Source organism: Rhopilema esculentum, chromosome 18 (assembly GCF_057945365.1).
Source record: "Rhopilema esculentum isolate cy_ngs chromosome 18, ASM5794536v1, whole genome shotgun sequence".
In the NCBI taxonomy this organism is placed as follows: domain Eukaryota; kingdom Metazoa; phylum Cnidaria; class Scyphozoa; order Rhizostomeae; family Rhizostomatidae; genus Rhopilema; species Rhopilema esculentum.
The window spans coordinates 1-15,256 of NC_142832.1; the positions used below are offsets into that span (position 1 = coordinate 1).

Consider the following 15,256-nt stretch of genomic DNA (forward strand, 5'->3'; position numbering starts at 1 on the left):
GCCTGGTTTGGTAAGAGGGGATTAAGGGCGTTGGTGGCGGTTGTGGGATTTGGGTACTGGTGAAGTGGCTGCTGGTGCTGGGACTGATAGCTTGATGTGACGAATCATCTTGTCTAGAACAGGTTTGGCCATTATTTTGATTTTCATTCGTGGCTTCACTTCTTAAGCGTTGCTTTAGGGCATCGATAAAATCTTGAGGGGAGGACGAGGCTATGAGGACAAATTGTTATGTAAAGAATTTGATTAGCACAAGGCGCACTCTAAATAGCTAGTAACAATCTTTTCTGTTAAATAAAAGCAATGTAACCATGAAAAACGGATAAAGTACCTAATTGCATGGCTAAATGACTTTTAGCTGTTTGCTAAGCATTTAACAAATCACATATTACATGGAAATAATTAATGAGATTAAAATTAATGTTTATTTTGGTTTGATATTAAAAAAATCAAATTAAAGTAAGGAAGCTAAACTATAGATACCCTAAAGGGTTCTGCATACCTAATACCGTAGCTCCTAGGAGCCTGAAGGACAGGTCCAGAAAACTAAACTAAAAACACTTTAGAAAAAACAAATAGCTCCTGAAAACCAGGAAAATCCCGGCATCAACTGAAGCAATCGAAGGCTATCAACGCTTGGAAACTATGGCTCTGACACATACTTTAAAGATGACGACTCTTGGCACCCAACTAAGGCTTCAGAATATAAGGCTAATGGCTCCATGTTACTACACTGAGGTCTATATCTGCTACTGAATCCCTGAAGCCACTGGCACTCTCTGTAGACGAGCCAAAGATTAAGATGCTTTAGCTAGCCAAGCTAAATAACCACGTGGTTAAGATCGAAAAGTCTGCCAAGATACACTTAATAGACGGTACGAAGGAAATAAAACTCGAAAAAATACCAAAATGACACAGCGAAGTTTTTCGTGAACCTGACAAAGAACCGAACCCGATTCTACCGTCCTCAAGCTTTCTTTGAGAAAAGGTATAAAAACACCAACGAAAACAATTCTGACAGAACAATTCTGAATGAGCCAGCATCAGAAAACATTTATTGAACTCATTACGCTTGTACTCTTTATTCAATAGCTTAGGTCTTTTATCAAATTACACTCATATCAAATTCGTTCTAAGAATTAAAATTTATGTTCTTAGCGCCACTGTTAGCTCCTTACTTGACTTGGATAAGTAGTTATATCAAAGGAATGATTCAGTCTGCAATATGTGGCTGCTTTTCACGTTTCTTCATAGGTGAGGGTTATGCTTTAAACGAATTGCTTTATGTCACAATTATTTAAGGATGCCGCTAAGAATAAATAACTTACATTTTACGGCTAAATTATGAAAGTGGATGCGTGATTAAAGCGAAGCAAAAGGATGAGTTGGTGTCTCCAGAATGGCGCAGAAAAAGACGGCAGTGTGCGTGCATAATGGTGCATAAATGACTAATACGAACAGTGGCGTTGGTGACAACGGACTACTTTGACGTTTGTATACAATACCTTCCGCTTGCTCTTCGTCTAATTGTTTTTGAAGCATTTGAAACACTCGAGAAGGCACTTTGCTTTCAGAATTCAACCCTGAGTTTTCCTGGGAGACTCGGTCCTTCAAACTACTGATAACAGATTTTGAGCCTGGCGACACTAACAGAATAAGATAATTAGTAAGTTAGGTTGTCACATTTTAGAACACTTTGAATACAATGTAGAGGTGGAGGTAAATTTGAGCTTTGGAATGACGTTGCAACTAATGCAAAAACTGCATCAAAGCACGCCGCAGATAGGAGCTCTTAGAATGACTTTTACTTTAGAAGAAGTAGCAATAATGACTTAAATTAGAACAGGTTTAAGAAGTTGTTATACAATCACTGGGTGAACCATTTGATGGAATAAATTATTTGCTTCAATTTGTCAGAGTCGATGTAACATTTTTGGAAGTTTGCCAGGGTCTACAAAAACTTAATAAACTAAATAGACCTTAATTAAATAACTGAACAACTATTGGTGAAGTAAATAACTAAACTTTCCCCATCTATAGTTAGTGCATTTCTGTGTACAATTTACGGGTTTCAAATATATGAATGATTATATTGTCGTTTTGTAATACCTTCCTCGTGAATATCACGGCCACTGTAGACCATACGGAATGCACCAGGATCTGAGCCTTCTGCTTAGGAAGTAAAATTTGGGCTTGTTATATTAGATATAGTATATATATACAACAATGAAACTGCTGACCTTTTGGGAGCTACAACAAGGGCTGGAGACGGAATTTCGGCTTCTGATAGTCTTGGCCATGCGAAAATAAACCTAATGAACTGAGACTTAGTGACAAAGTTTCTAAACCCCTAAAGCAAAAACAATTTTTTGTTAAGCTAGACCTGTCTAACGCTTTAAACAATAAGACTGAAGGTTATGGTAAAAACACAAAATAATAACCAAACTAGACTACAGCTGAGGAATCTGAACTAATCTGATGAAAGACTTCAACAAAACGACATTTGTGCTTTTGGTGGCACATTGCAGAAAAATGTTTTTGAATCGAGCTATCTTACCTCTGTTGTAGTTTTCCATGCTAATTCTGAAAGATCCCACAAAGGGTTTTTCTAACGATGAAGTTAACAGATCACGTTTTCACAGAAATGTTTGCAGGACACAATAGCTGACCAGACCAACATGATATGGGTTGATGATTTCTCATCCATTATAGCTGCAGGCTTAACTACTCATAGCATTGTTGGTCAATACTGATTAAATGGCTTCACCAATGAGTCACTCACAAATACCCTAAGCGTGTCTAGGAGCCACACAATAACGAAAAAACATCCACAATACAAATCGAAGAGTCGGCCATCAAACATTCCTCGCATTAATTCTTTATCTGGCTTCAATAGCTTGGGCAAAGTAAAATCTTTGGGCCGAAATGTCGTTCGCATTCGTACCTTGGTTGTAAATTTGGAGGCTACAATCTTCCTTCACAGAACAAGGCCAAGCACTAAAGATTGCTTTGCCGACATTAGAAAGTCCTGACAAGAAGGAAGGCTTGCACCGAAAACCTCTCAAAATGATCCAAACCATAATTTGAAATTTCAGCAGAGTAAGCGGCATCATAAACAGATTCATCAGGACGATAATTTGATTGCTAAATTTTATTAGCCGCATCAAGCACAAGGATCTGTGCATACTTCACAAAAAATGAAATTTATACCAAAATAAAAAAAATAACTAAATTGTTATGCGAGTTATATGAGAGGTTAGGAGACTATTTTTATTCTGGACTGCTTATCAATTTAACATGCAAGCAAAAATTAAGGTGAAAGGATGCTCCAAACCTTCGGTTTGCGAGTGTGAGGTTGGGGATGGCGATTTGCTAATGGAGGTTGCGTTGATCATTTTGAGAATATCAGAATCTTCAGCAACAGTACTCTCCGCCTTTTTGCGCTGCTCCAGCTCCTCTTTCCTAAAATCAAGTGAAGTGTTTTGTGCATTAGATTTATATCAAGCTACAAGACAAGAAAATAATTAAGTGAACCATCTGTAGCCACATTTGACTGAAAAAGACCCAATTCAAGAAGGCTCTTGAAACTGGCTTATGGAGTTCATTTTCGTGTACCAACAAACTATTGCACCCTTGAAATCATTATTTCTATCTCACAGGGCTATACAGATGTATCCTAGTTCTCCATATATTATGAAGGATACTTGGAGATTTTCCTTTGCTTGCAAAATGATGCACCTCCTGGCAGGGTATTTGGCATGACAAAGAAAGTGGCAGAGAGCAAAGTGTGCTAAGTGGATTATAGCTCCTAGGTATTTGGCCATCATTTCTTTACTAAATGAGACGGCTAAAAAAGCAACATGAACCTGCACAAGACATGAACCACATTGGTGAACTTGCAGTAAAAAGATCAAGTTTATCACTTATCTAATTACAAGTCGATAGGTTTTAGTGTCAAATTCCACGTGACTCACGTGTCATTGCTAAGACTCTAGCAAGGGTAGCAAACACACCCAATTTTTATTACTATACAGTCGCTCGGGTCCATTTGGATTGATTTGCCAACACTTAAATTAATATTTACTAAATAATGGAAAAGGCTATATGCTTCTCTATTCGACTGATACTTTTTAGAGAAACAGTGCAGTGTTCTATTTATCTTGCAATAAGTGAATCTGCGGCAAAAGCTCCGCAAAGAAATCCCATGCACAACTATTCCCAACGTTGGCTGACAGGTTGATCTTAACTGTGAAGTGAAAATGACGATGAGCTGAAACTTGCTTACTTACAAGGTTTTAAAGGCGTTTAAAATTTTATTAATTCTGGAAGTTGCTTTCTCAACAGCTTGTAACTTTGACTTGTAACACGCAGACTCTAGAGAGAACGTCCCAATGCTTGAATTCATAAAAGTACATTTTCCGACGATTATACTAGTTGGAATGTCAGAAATCCAATGTGGAATGTCGGACGAAAATGCAATGTTTACACTTTTCTGTGCCATCTTCAAAATACAGTAACATATTCTTGGCCTTTAGCCTCCTTACAAATTGGATTTTAGTCTTAAATATTACTTAACCAATGCTGCAAATGAGGACATTGCCAGAAAAGGTGGATGCTTTCGTGATAGGTAGTATCTTGATGGCGTCACAACATGAAAACGAATTAACTTTGCTAGGTTTTAGATGTAGGATACATATGCAATTTATTCTTGCCTAAGTGAAACATTTGGTTATAATTATAGCAAAATCTTCAACCACATTTATCTATAAACAAAAGGACATGGATATAATCTATGAACATTTTATCCGAGTAACAAGATGGAAATAGAATTTGAAGTTGACAGCACTTCTATTTGACTCTACTTCTTAAAAACTTCTATAATCTGGACTATTGCAGTTGTACCATAAAACAAATACATCTTATTATTAATTTTAAGTTGACTATATGGATAGGTTTCCGGATAGTTTGACAAAAGTAACTTATTTCAATTGACCTTTCAAATCTATATGGCATAAGGGTGGTTTTTCATAAGGTTTCAACATTGACGTTAGGAGGCTTGAAGATTAGAAGGTGTTATGAAAGACTGTTTGGCATAAAGGTAAGCTTGAAAGAGGATAGGTCAAAGAGGATCATTCTTAACTAGTCTTTGTTGTCATTGAAAAATGAAATAATGATTGATTCAATGTTTTTAGCAGCTCTTTTCATTTAATGGGGTATAACCTTTTGTAAGGTGCAACTAACTCAAAATAATTCATTTGCAATTGCAAGCTGAAACATTGTCTGATAGTCCAAAAAATATACATTCAGAATATTGCAAGCTTTTTATGCTGTGACTGTGTTTAAATATTTTATACACTATTTGGGAAAATTTTCAAAACATGTTGTGCAGTTTAACACATGACTTTTTGCTTAAACTTAGAGAATGGACAACTTTTGATGAAATGTTTGAAATCTGCAGTATCCAATCAACAATTAGCATTATTTTCAAGCAAATATGGACCTCTTTATAGAAAGGTTACAGCTATTGATAGAAAGCCCTTCTCATCACTTGGTAAACTGGCTATGGCATATTCGGCTAAAATTGTTCACTTTTGTAATGGCTACAAAACAGAGATCATAGGAGATATATAAAGGCTGAAATTTTGCATGTGATGTCTCTCCTAAGTGGCTCTTTGTGGTAAAAAAATCTATAGGCTACAAATCTTAAATATATCTGATGATTTGATATGGAATGATTCTAAATTAGCTTTCCATTATAAATTCAATTAGCTTCCCTTGACATTTTGTCCATCCTAAATAACTTGCAATGAAGTAAATGCCACATGTGCAAAAAGAAATATAAAGCAAAACAAAGATAAAGATTAAAGACTGATAAAGACCTCCAAACAATAGCACTAAGACCAGTTTATAGAAACTTTGTGGGTACTCATAAGAAGAAGCTTTGCACTGAGAATTGAGTCAACTCAGTGAGAGTACCTGAAACCAGATAAAGTGATATCATAAAAAAGTTATTTTTGATAATTCCGCACAAGAATAGGTTACTTTCATTGCTTACAAAAGCTGTAGTTGAATAGCTTATTGCACATAAGCCCTGCTTCTACTTTATCAGAAATGGTTCAATCAAGTGACGGTAATTGACATAAAACTTCTTTTTAATGCTCATTAACATTACTAAAATAAAATTTTGATGACTTACTTTTTTCTTGCATAAGCCCCTGGATCAAACTTTGGCGCTTGAGCAGGAGGTGCTGGTGAAGACTTTTGGGGTGAAACTCCCTGGGTCACTGTTGGAGAGTTGGTACCAAAGTTGAATGGTTTGGGCTTAGGATTAAAGGTGTGATCAACACTGGCAGAGTGAATAACATTTGTCTCTGTTAAGACCTTTGGGCTTCCAGCTGAACCAAATGACATAGCATTTTGATCACCAACTGAAATTCCCTTGCCTTTCCTAAAAAGGCAAATAATCTGGTAAATATTTACAATCTTGATAAAACAGCTAATGAAACAAACTTTGAAACAATGGGGGATACCTAGGGGTGAGAAGGGGGTGGTTGCCCCCCCCAATACTTTAAAAGTGTTTTGTTCTAAAACAATGAGAAAATGTGATTTCATCTTTGTTAAAACAATAGGCTTACCCCCAACATATTTGACCAAGGGTCTGCCCCTGCTTCTAAATATATGCTTTGTGACATGCATTTTAATTCCGGCATCTACCCCCTTCCCCATTCAAATTGTTTGCATAGATAAACAATTAACTTGTAGAGGGTTGCAAAATCTCAACACTGTCTTGAATTATAGATCCCATATTTTGTTTGTTTGTTGATTTACATTACAAAAACATTTATCAAATACATCTTTTCTAGCTAACTATGAACAAAATATACAAAACAAACTAATCTAAATCAATGAAACTTAAAGAACACTAGGTCAATTTTTTGTTGTGAAAAGAATTTATTGAAATGAGATTTCTTAAAGTGTTTTCCTTAAAAGGTACCATGAAAGGTGCCACATCGCCCATTTCCTCGAAAGAATATGAATTAGGTCCTAAAAAGGCTTTCAAACAATAATGAAATGAAAAATAAATGTGATGAAATCATCCATTGTTTTTGCTCTCGTCTAATCAAAATATTTTGGAACTTAAACAAAGGTAGCATAGGTAAACAAAGGTGAATTGAGAACAGTTTTAAAATAAGCTAACAGTTTAAAGAAAACTAGCAATAGACATTGTTCTTTTCAACCCAAAATTGTTCTTTTCTTTTGAGAACATTACTGAACAAAGTGGTATGTGGTATGGTTCCTTTACAGGTCCATCCAATACTACATACCCTGGGCCAAAAAAAAACTTTTTGGATTAGGAGTGGAGGGGCAAAAAGTGACTATATAGCCAGGTATTATAGAGACAAATCTAGTACTTAAGAAAAAACTGTATGCTAACCATGATATATATGTAGATGAACCTTTATAAAACATTTCCCACTACCTTCCATGTTCAAGTATGTGTTTACAGCAATAAATACTAACATTTAATTCTATGTACAAGTTATGTCTATAATATCTTTAGAGAGAATTGTCAGAAATACAATAAACAAAGAATTATGAATGATATACAATCAAGTTGTTTACATCAATCCAAACTAAATGTTGACAAGCAAATAAGCCTGCCTTTATAAAATCCAATTGTTTTCAAATTTACATCTGGAATAAAACAAACTTATGATACCAAAAAGAACAATCTTACAAAAGAAAGAAAAACAATCACCTTATTTTCATATTAAGTGTTGATCCTGCATTTTTAATATGATTCTGTGCTTCCATGTGAGAAAGAGATTCCATGTTAAAGCCGTTTATTTCACAAATTATGTCACCAACCACCATTTGCTTCAAAGCTGCTTTGCTTCCAGGCGTAACCTGAACAGTAAGAAAATACCATTGCCAATATCAAAAATCTTTCTAAAGTGACAAGTTTTTAAAATCTACGCTTCAAGGTCATGATTAAACTTAAAATAAAATAAACAATGGCATTAAGAGATAAGTATCAATGTAAGTCTAATTTAGGCCGACTTACCCTTGAAACGTTTAAAGGGATACCGAAGTCTTTTCCACCCTGCAGACGAAATCCCCATGGACCTCCTCCATCTAGGACGATTTCAGAAACAATGTCGGCCATTTTCAAGTACACTGCTAGCAAGCTGCTACTTTTTCACAAAGTAATACAAAATTCCAATCGTCTGTTTCCTTGTCTCTTCTCTAATTTGCAGAGAAACGACTTCGCCCACAGGAAGTGAATACATGGGTGTATTCATCAATTGACTATTGTCATTTATTGTTCTCCGTTTGTCCATATTTAGTATTTCTATCAAAACTGGTTTCCCGGCGCATCAATGTGGGCAAATCTTTATCTCGAAAAATATTCCTGTGATCACTCCACAAAAACCGCAGTATGACCTCACCTTTCCCCCGACTTTTGTCACTTGAGTTTGTGGTTTTCAGTTTTCTGAGATTTCTTAAAATGAATACAGGATCGATGCTGCGGGCAAACCCTCAAATCCAGATTGTACTAAATTTACTGCTACATTCCGTGACAAAGCAATTTTTTCATTTTATCTTGAACATAGCCTTTTCGAAGGGACGGGGGAAAAACCTTTGTTTATATAACAATATTATATAACAATAGTCTTATTTTGAACAATTGCAGGTCATTGGGGCTGGAAGGCAACTGTCCCCTATTTCAAAGTGTGTAACTTCATACTTTTTGTTTCGGGGAGGGGACGGCTGCATATTTGCCCTGCAAAAAATAATTTCCATTAACAAAATTTGAAAAGGCCAAGGAGGAAAGTAAAACTACCGTAAATCCTCAAATAAGCCCCCACCTCGAATAAACCCCACCTGATAGATCATCATTGCAAATAACCCCCCCCCCCCAAGGTAACCTGTGTCCCAGACCCCTAACTTCAATGTTTCAAGTTAGGGGTATGGAGCAAAGGCTTATTCAAGAGAAGATTAATTGCAGAATAATGTCTTTTTTAAGAAAGCCCATACAGGACAATAGCTATTCAATTTACTTCATTGAGAAAATTATTTTGTTTTATGTCGACCTTTGAGGAAAATACTAAACTTTGAAGTAAGCCACCCCCCCCCCTCCCCCTCGAAAAAGCCCCACACCCTCGAATAAGCCCCTCCCAATAATTATTTCCGCAAATAGGCCCCCGGGGGCTTGTTCGACAATTTACGGTATATAGAGTTTGCACCTGTTTAATTGTTAAAGAATGAAGCATCATATTGTTATTATCCTAAGACGACACATTTTTGCTTTTGACCACATTTTGATAGTTTGCTTCCGAGCACTGTCAGGTTGTGGTTCTCCTGCGGAAAAAGTGCCATTATACCTTGATAATTAGCTTAGGCCTTAAAGCATAAGCGTATGAGCCTGGGGGCTGGGGGGCGGCAGCCCTCCCCCCTTGAACATTCGTGGATTCTTCAAATAACCCAAACACTGAAAGTTACGAGTCAATATCGTTGCATTATCAAATCGACCAAGAGTGCCTTAAAAATGATAAGATAGTTTTTGAAAATTACAAGAAGCAAAGCGCTTCTGAATCTTATGGTAATAATGCAGCGATGCTTGTCCAGAAGATGTTTCAAGAAGGTTTGCATCAAGTACTGCCATTCCCGTATGAAACAACATCATTGCTAGCAACGATTCCAACTACATCTTGCTCAGCTGAAAGATCATTCAGTGGCCTTCGACGGCTGAAAACATAACTTAGGGCCAAGAACAGCTGGGAAATGTTGCACTACTTAGCATCGAGAGGAAATTTTCAAACGAAGTTTTGAAAAGTGACATGAATGCGATGATTGATACATTTGGACATAGAAAGGGTCGACTCACATTTATTTTGATTGTAGCCGAATTCAAGGGTTAATAATAGTATTTTAAGTGATATTAAGTAAAATATTGGAAAATATTATACATAAGTACCCTTATTTATGAGAAACTTAGATCAAACTTTTAGACATTATAGAAGAATCTCTCAACTGACTATTTTTACTTTAGATATTTCAGTGAAAAAAAATCGTAATGTAAATATTCCTATGTCAAGTTCCTTATCATCAACAGGCTCATAAATATATGCATGCCTCTGTATTCGGGCAAATATCCTACCGCCCCCTTTATAAAAATTCCGCCGTAAGCTTATGCCTTAAAAGACAGCTTATTTTACAACAAACTTCGATGTGCACTTTGGCGTCACACTTAACGCGTGGTTGGTCACGTTAGATGTAAAATTACTATAAACTAACGCTCCTCAAGGTGCGGGTATCGAAGCTTAGCCTCAGTGCCATAAATATCATTATGGGGAAACCATCCTGCTGCAAAATACGATCCTCATCATAAACGGGGTATCGGATCAATAATACAAATCAGTGTCAAAGTGTCTTTATTTTACCCTTGAAAATACCACATGGCAATCGCATCATCCAAAGTCCTTAGAATCACTGGTAGATTATTGTGAAGAACAAAGAATTACAAAGTTAATGGTTGCAAATCCCTATTCTCGACATACAAGGGCACAATATTCCTGGAGGAAAAAGCTCTATTGCTTTGCAAAAAAGCGGGGGGGGGGGCATGGCTCCTCTTCTTCAGAAGCCATAATACTGATCATGCGTCCCCACATGCTCGAATTTCAAAGCTCAACATGTATACAACTCAACATGTATGTCTATACGTATGAAGTCAAAGATGTAAAACAGTATAATATTTCTGTTCTGACAAACGTCCCTTGCCTTTTGGCACACTACATTAATGACAAACTGGATTCCAGACCCCTCCCGGCACAAGGCTGTGTGGCGACGCCCGATTCGCATTATACCATCTTTTCCTAGTTTTTTAGGGGTAGGGGGTTAGATAAGAAGTTCTTTCCAAATTTTATTTATGCTCGAGCACCAAATGCAGCCCTATGAATTCATCGCTGGTATAATATTCTAACCTCTTATCAATCAGACTAGGGTATCTTTATATTTGTACTGAATTAAGGATCTTTCCGGACAGTCACATATTTTCAATAGCCTTACTACAAAAGTATTGTTCAACAACCTTTTCTTTACTGAACCTTTCAGGAAAGTTGATTAATTCATAACAAAATACAATAAAAACCCTTGTAACCATCTGGTCTTGTGTCTATGAGCAGGTATTTCAACTTGTGAGCTCTCTAGCAATGACTACGACCAATGGGATAAATGATAGATTTGCAGCGATTTCTACAGTTTCTTGAAAAAGTGATGTGAAAAATATTAGATTTCATTGAAAACCAATGTTCCCTTGTTCCTTAAAACAAATAACAATTTTCCCAAGTTTCCAATGGAAAAATAAAATTTTCACATGTTCCCGTGCCATATTTTCCAATGTTCCCTTGCTCCCATCCCTGGGGACCCCTTTTTCTGTTTTGATGCTTCCGAGCCAATGCCTCACTTCCAGTAAACTGAAACGAGGCTCATCTGTGTTGTTGTTGTCGTGCATTCAACCGATTTCCTCTCTTTCTCCAAGCACTCTGACAAAATGGTAACTACAATTTGAATCTAACGATATCTTGAAAACGGCAATTAGTTAACTCAATCGGAGCATAAATCTTCTATGAACAACAAATATGCTCAAGTTGTATCACTTCATTTTTCTACTTTGCTTTTCTTACTACGTGTCATTGAAAGTTTTGCACATTCACCTAATATGATAGAATAGGCTGTTGTGTTTGCCGTCTCATACAAACATTTCACCACTTTCTTATATAGCTTAATTTTGGTTATTGTTATAATTAGCTTTGTTTTTGAACTGCTGTATCTCAGTGCCCTCCCTTTAACAATACTGTGTCCGTCAACTAGGACTTGAACAACCGTATAATGTTTAAACTGTTTTCTATGAATACCTAACACGACCTAGACTTTAAAAAAGGGAGATCCTGGCAGGATGATATTGATTGATAATCCCCGTGAAATTTCAAAACTGAAAGGCTAGGTGTTTAATTTAATTTCAGTCTTAACCATTCTAAATGTCTGTGTTGGTATTAGTTTTGACTCGATTCGATCGGCCTACGTTTTTCATCGTCCTATTGAAAAAATTTAATGATGGTTTTATGTGCTACTTACAGGGTGACAGTACAGCCACAATCAGAACACGAAAGTATATGACCAACCGCTTGCTCCAGCGGAAACAAATGGTATGTTGGCTTAATTATACTTTAGTTTCTCCAATGGTGCGATAACTCATGTAAAATGATGTGCCTATGGAAAAAAATGAAAGGCAAACAAAAAATAACATTTAAGCATTTTTTACTATTCAGTATAAATTGGTGGAATTTTTAGCAGTCCGTAAAATTGAGATTTTTCAATTTTTAAGGTTTTTCAATATTTGAAAGTTTTTCAATATTTGAAAGTTTGATAGGTATAGCCTTGTGTAGATTCTTCTAACAAATGTAAAGTCAACTCAGATTAAAGTCACACCAAATATTGTTCAAAAAGCTGTGAAATTAAGCAGACTGTGACTGTAAACAGAGCTAAATTGAATATGGTTTGCATATTTAGGTCTAAATTTTATTTGACTAAAACCAGTAAGTGGAGTGACTATCGGTGGAATTGACTGTACTACACTAATTTTTTTATAAGAAACTGGCTATAAGAAACGAGTACTGGACAGTCAGAAAAAATTAAGAAATTCCAGTACTCAAAGCAAAAATTTAAGAAACTATTAAATTGTGATAGAACTGAGAACAAAGAAATTTTGTAAAATCCAAGAACAAGATTGCCCTGTTGGCCTGACACAAGGGATAAAAATATATTTCCCACATCTAAATACAGCATCAGAATGGAAGCAAATCTCTTGACGTGATAAAAAAGGTCACAAACATTTTATAACATCATTCATGACATCATAATTAAGAAACTCTTAAGAAACAATGAACATTGAAATTTCCAGAACATTAAGAAACTGGAGTACTCAACATCGACCTTTGTTGCTTATAAAAGGAAATGATTGTAATTTTAATAGACTGTTACACAAATTATATATAAAGTTTTTCTGTATTTTCTAGCCCTGTTTCCTTTTTTAGGTTGTTGATGTGCTCCATCCTGGTGCTGCAACTGTAAAAAAAACTGAAATAGCTGACAAGCTAGCTAAAATGTACAAAGCAACTGCAGATCGTGTTATGTGCTTTGGGTTTAAAACAGCATTTGGTGGTGGAAAAACAACTGGATTTGCTCTGATATATGACAGCATGGATGCTCTTAAGAAGTATGAACCAAAATTCAGATTAGTTAGACTTGGTATGGCAGAAAGGAAGGGAGCAACCAGAAAACAAAGAAAGGAAAGAAAGAATAGAATGAAGAAGGTTAGAGGAACAGCAAAGTCCAAAGTTGGAGCAGCAGGGAAGAAGGTATTTTGTGCCATTATTTTTGTCAGTGTTTCAATGAAGCTTAAAGGCAATCAACAGATACGAAAGGGGTTTACACCATCTTTCATTCAAAAAATTTACCCATCGATGAGCATGATTCCAGTCTAATATTGATTGACAGTAAACACTAAACTGTGCAAAAGATACAGGAAAGATTATTTTGAGGCAATAGTTTCTTCTTAGTCTCTTGCTGATGAAGATGAGACTTAATTCTCTCATGAATATACATGATATATATGTATGGCTGATGAATATACAACAGCCTGGATAACTTAATTTGATGTTTTCTAGAATAGAAACTACACTCTTTTCTTTTATAAGAACAAGAGCCTCAAAATTGATCAGAAGTTAAGAACAAATAAAGAACAAGCTGAGGCTGAGCTTCTGCAAAATGCAATTTTCAACAACGTTTTTTCTCATAATCGAAGATTTTTAGCGATGTGTGGGTGCTTTTTCAGTGAATATTTAAATTTGTTAGCAAATTAAGGCTGTACACTGTCTCTCGTCTCACTCACTTTGTTGGAAATGAGACCTTAAACCACCCTAGAGTGAAAAAGCTAGCACTCACACTGCTTACACCCTATTAGATTAAAAACAAATTAAGAACAATCCAGCCTCAGATTATCGAAAAAATTAATAACAGTCAGCCTGAACTTAAATTTACTGGTTCTTATAAAAAAGGAGTGTATCTAGCCTCAAATTCTGTTTGTTTTATTGATAACTTTTGTAGCGACTGTGTTTGAAAGTCGCCCAGTCAATATACAGTTGAGGCCCAGTCAACAATTAAGCAAGGTTTTTGTTTTTCATGCAATTATTTAATGGATTGGCTAAACACTTGATATTATCCAGTCTATTCAGCAATAGTTCATTGAATGCAGGGCAAGTGCGCATATAGTTACATCCTTTGTTTTCACAAAAGTTGTGTTGTTGTTTCCATTGCCAGAACTCTTATGAACTATTTTTTCCATTTCAGTGAGAAGCCAGCAATGATTCTGTACTGTAAAATTGTATGTTAAAATTGGTTGCAATGAAAACCTTTTGTTGCTAAAGGCTAAAATTCTTGTGTATTCTTCTATAGACAAATGAAATAATTGACTTCAAGTGTCAAATTTGAAAATGAAGCTGAATTTAGGATGGCAAAGTATTTGGGATTTAGAACATGGTAACCTTAATAGAATTTTTAAGAAAAATGTGTGTAAAGGCGATTCCAGATTACCTGAAAATTGGCTGTTACTCAGCATTCTTTGACAACTCTTCCTCGCCCTACCACTTTTTTGACATTTTCCTCTACGTTAAAAATTATTTTTTCAAAAATAAATACATTGACGGCCAGTGTCTTGCCACAAACCACTGGGTTGTTTAAAGTTATAAAGGTTTTTGTAAAATCCACCTGATACAGATTATCTGCATTTTCATCGAATTATCATCATCATCCAAGTATGCAATAATTCAAAGATTTGGTACTCTTAGGCATTTCATTTTGTTAAATCCTAACTTCTATGGCCCATAAATGTTAAGAAACAAATCACTGAGCACACTCCAGAATTGTCCATTCTGCCATCGGAAAACATTTTTTAGGTAACCCAAATTTTGCCAAAAGTCTTTAATGACAACATGTTTCAGATAATTGACAGTGCCTGATCACCTTTCCATCTAGAAGTTTTTGAATCGATCTACATACAAACAAAAGAACAGCTTTTGTATAGACAGAATGACTTTGTTTCTTCTAATGAGGCGTATAGTATTCTACTCACCTCATTGGTTTTTTTCTCTTGGAGTCCAGTGGTAATTTACATTTAGGCACACAGTTCTTATTGGAC

General features: G+C 35.8%; 3 protein-coding genes across 4 annotated transcripts; 1 reads left to right on the forward strand and 2 right to left on the reverse strand.

Moving 5' to 3' along the window:
* Positions 1–216: 216 nt before the first annotated feature.
* LOC148958038 (uncharacterized) lies at positions 217–3,284 on the reverse strand. Of its 2 annotated transcripts, none has more exons than XM_089113734.1 (3): positions 2,555–3,284; positions 2,107–2,166; positions 217–1,643 (listed from the first exon to the last, which is right to left on the reverse strand). In XM_089113734.1, the coding sequence occupies exons 1-3, from the start codon at positions 2,571–2,573 to the stop codon at positions 1,360–1,362; spliced, it is 363 nt and encodes a 120-aa protein (XP_088969860.1). In that variant the 5' UTR covers positions 2,574–3,284; the 3' UTR covers positions 217–1,359. The 2 variants fall into 2 exon arrangements, with proteins under 2 accessions (XP_088969860.1, XP_088969859.1); XM_089113733.1 differs by having other exon boundaries at positions 2,107–2,169.
* A 47-nt stretch (positions 3,285–3,331) lies between these two features.
* LOC135681025 (PDZ and LIM domain protein 7) lies at positions 3,332–8,343 on the reverse strand (the record flags this gene model as incomplete). The annotated part of the gene is given in 4 exon segments (XM_089113720.1): positions 3,332–3,459; positions 6,194–6,445; positions 7,757–7,905; positions 8,063–8,343. Coding segments are annotated over 4 exon segments (631 nt in total), but the record flags the coding sequence as incomplete, so codon positions are not given.
* A 3,126-nt stretch (positions 8,344–11,469) lies between these two features.
* On the forward strand, positions 11,470–14,485 carry LOC135681028 (small ribosomal subunit protein eS24). Its single transcript, XM_065195288.2, has 4 exons — positions 11,470–11,554; positions 12,138–12,206; positions 13,095–13,418; positions 14,410–14,485. Exons 1-4 carry the CDS (start codon positions 11,552–11,554, stop codon positions 14,410–14,412), a joined length of 399 nt encoding a protein of 132 aa, XP_065051360.2. The 5' UTR covers positions 11,470–11,551; the 3' UTR covers positions 14,413–14,485.
* Positions 14,486–15,256: the final 771 nt, after the last annotated feature.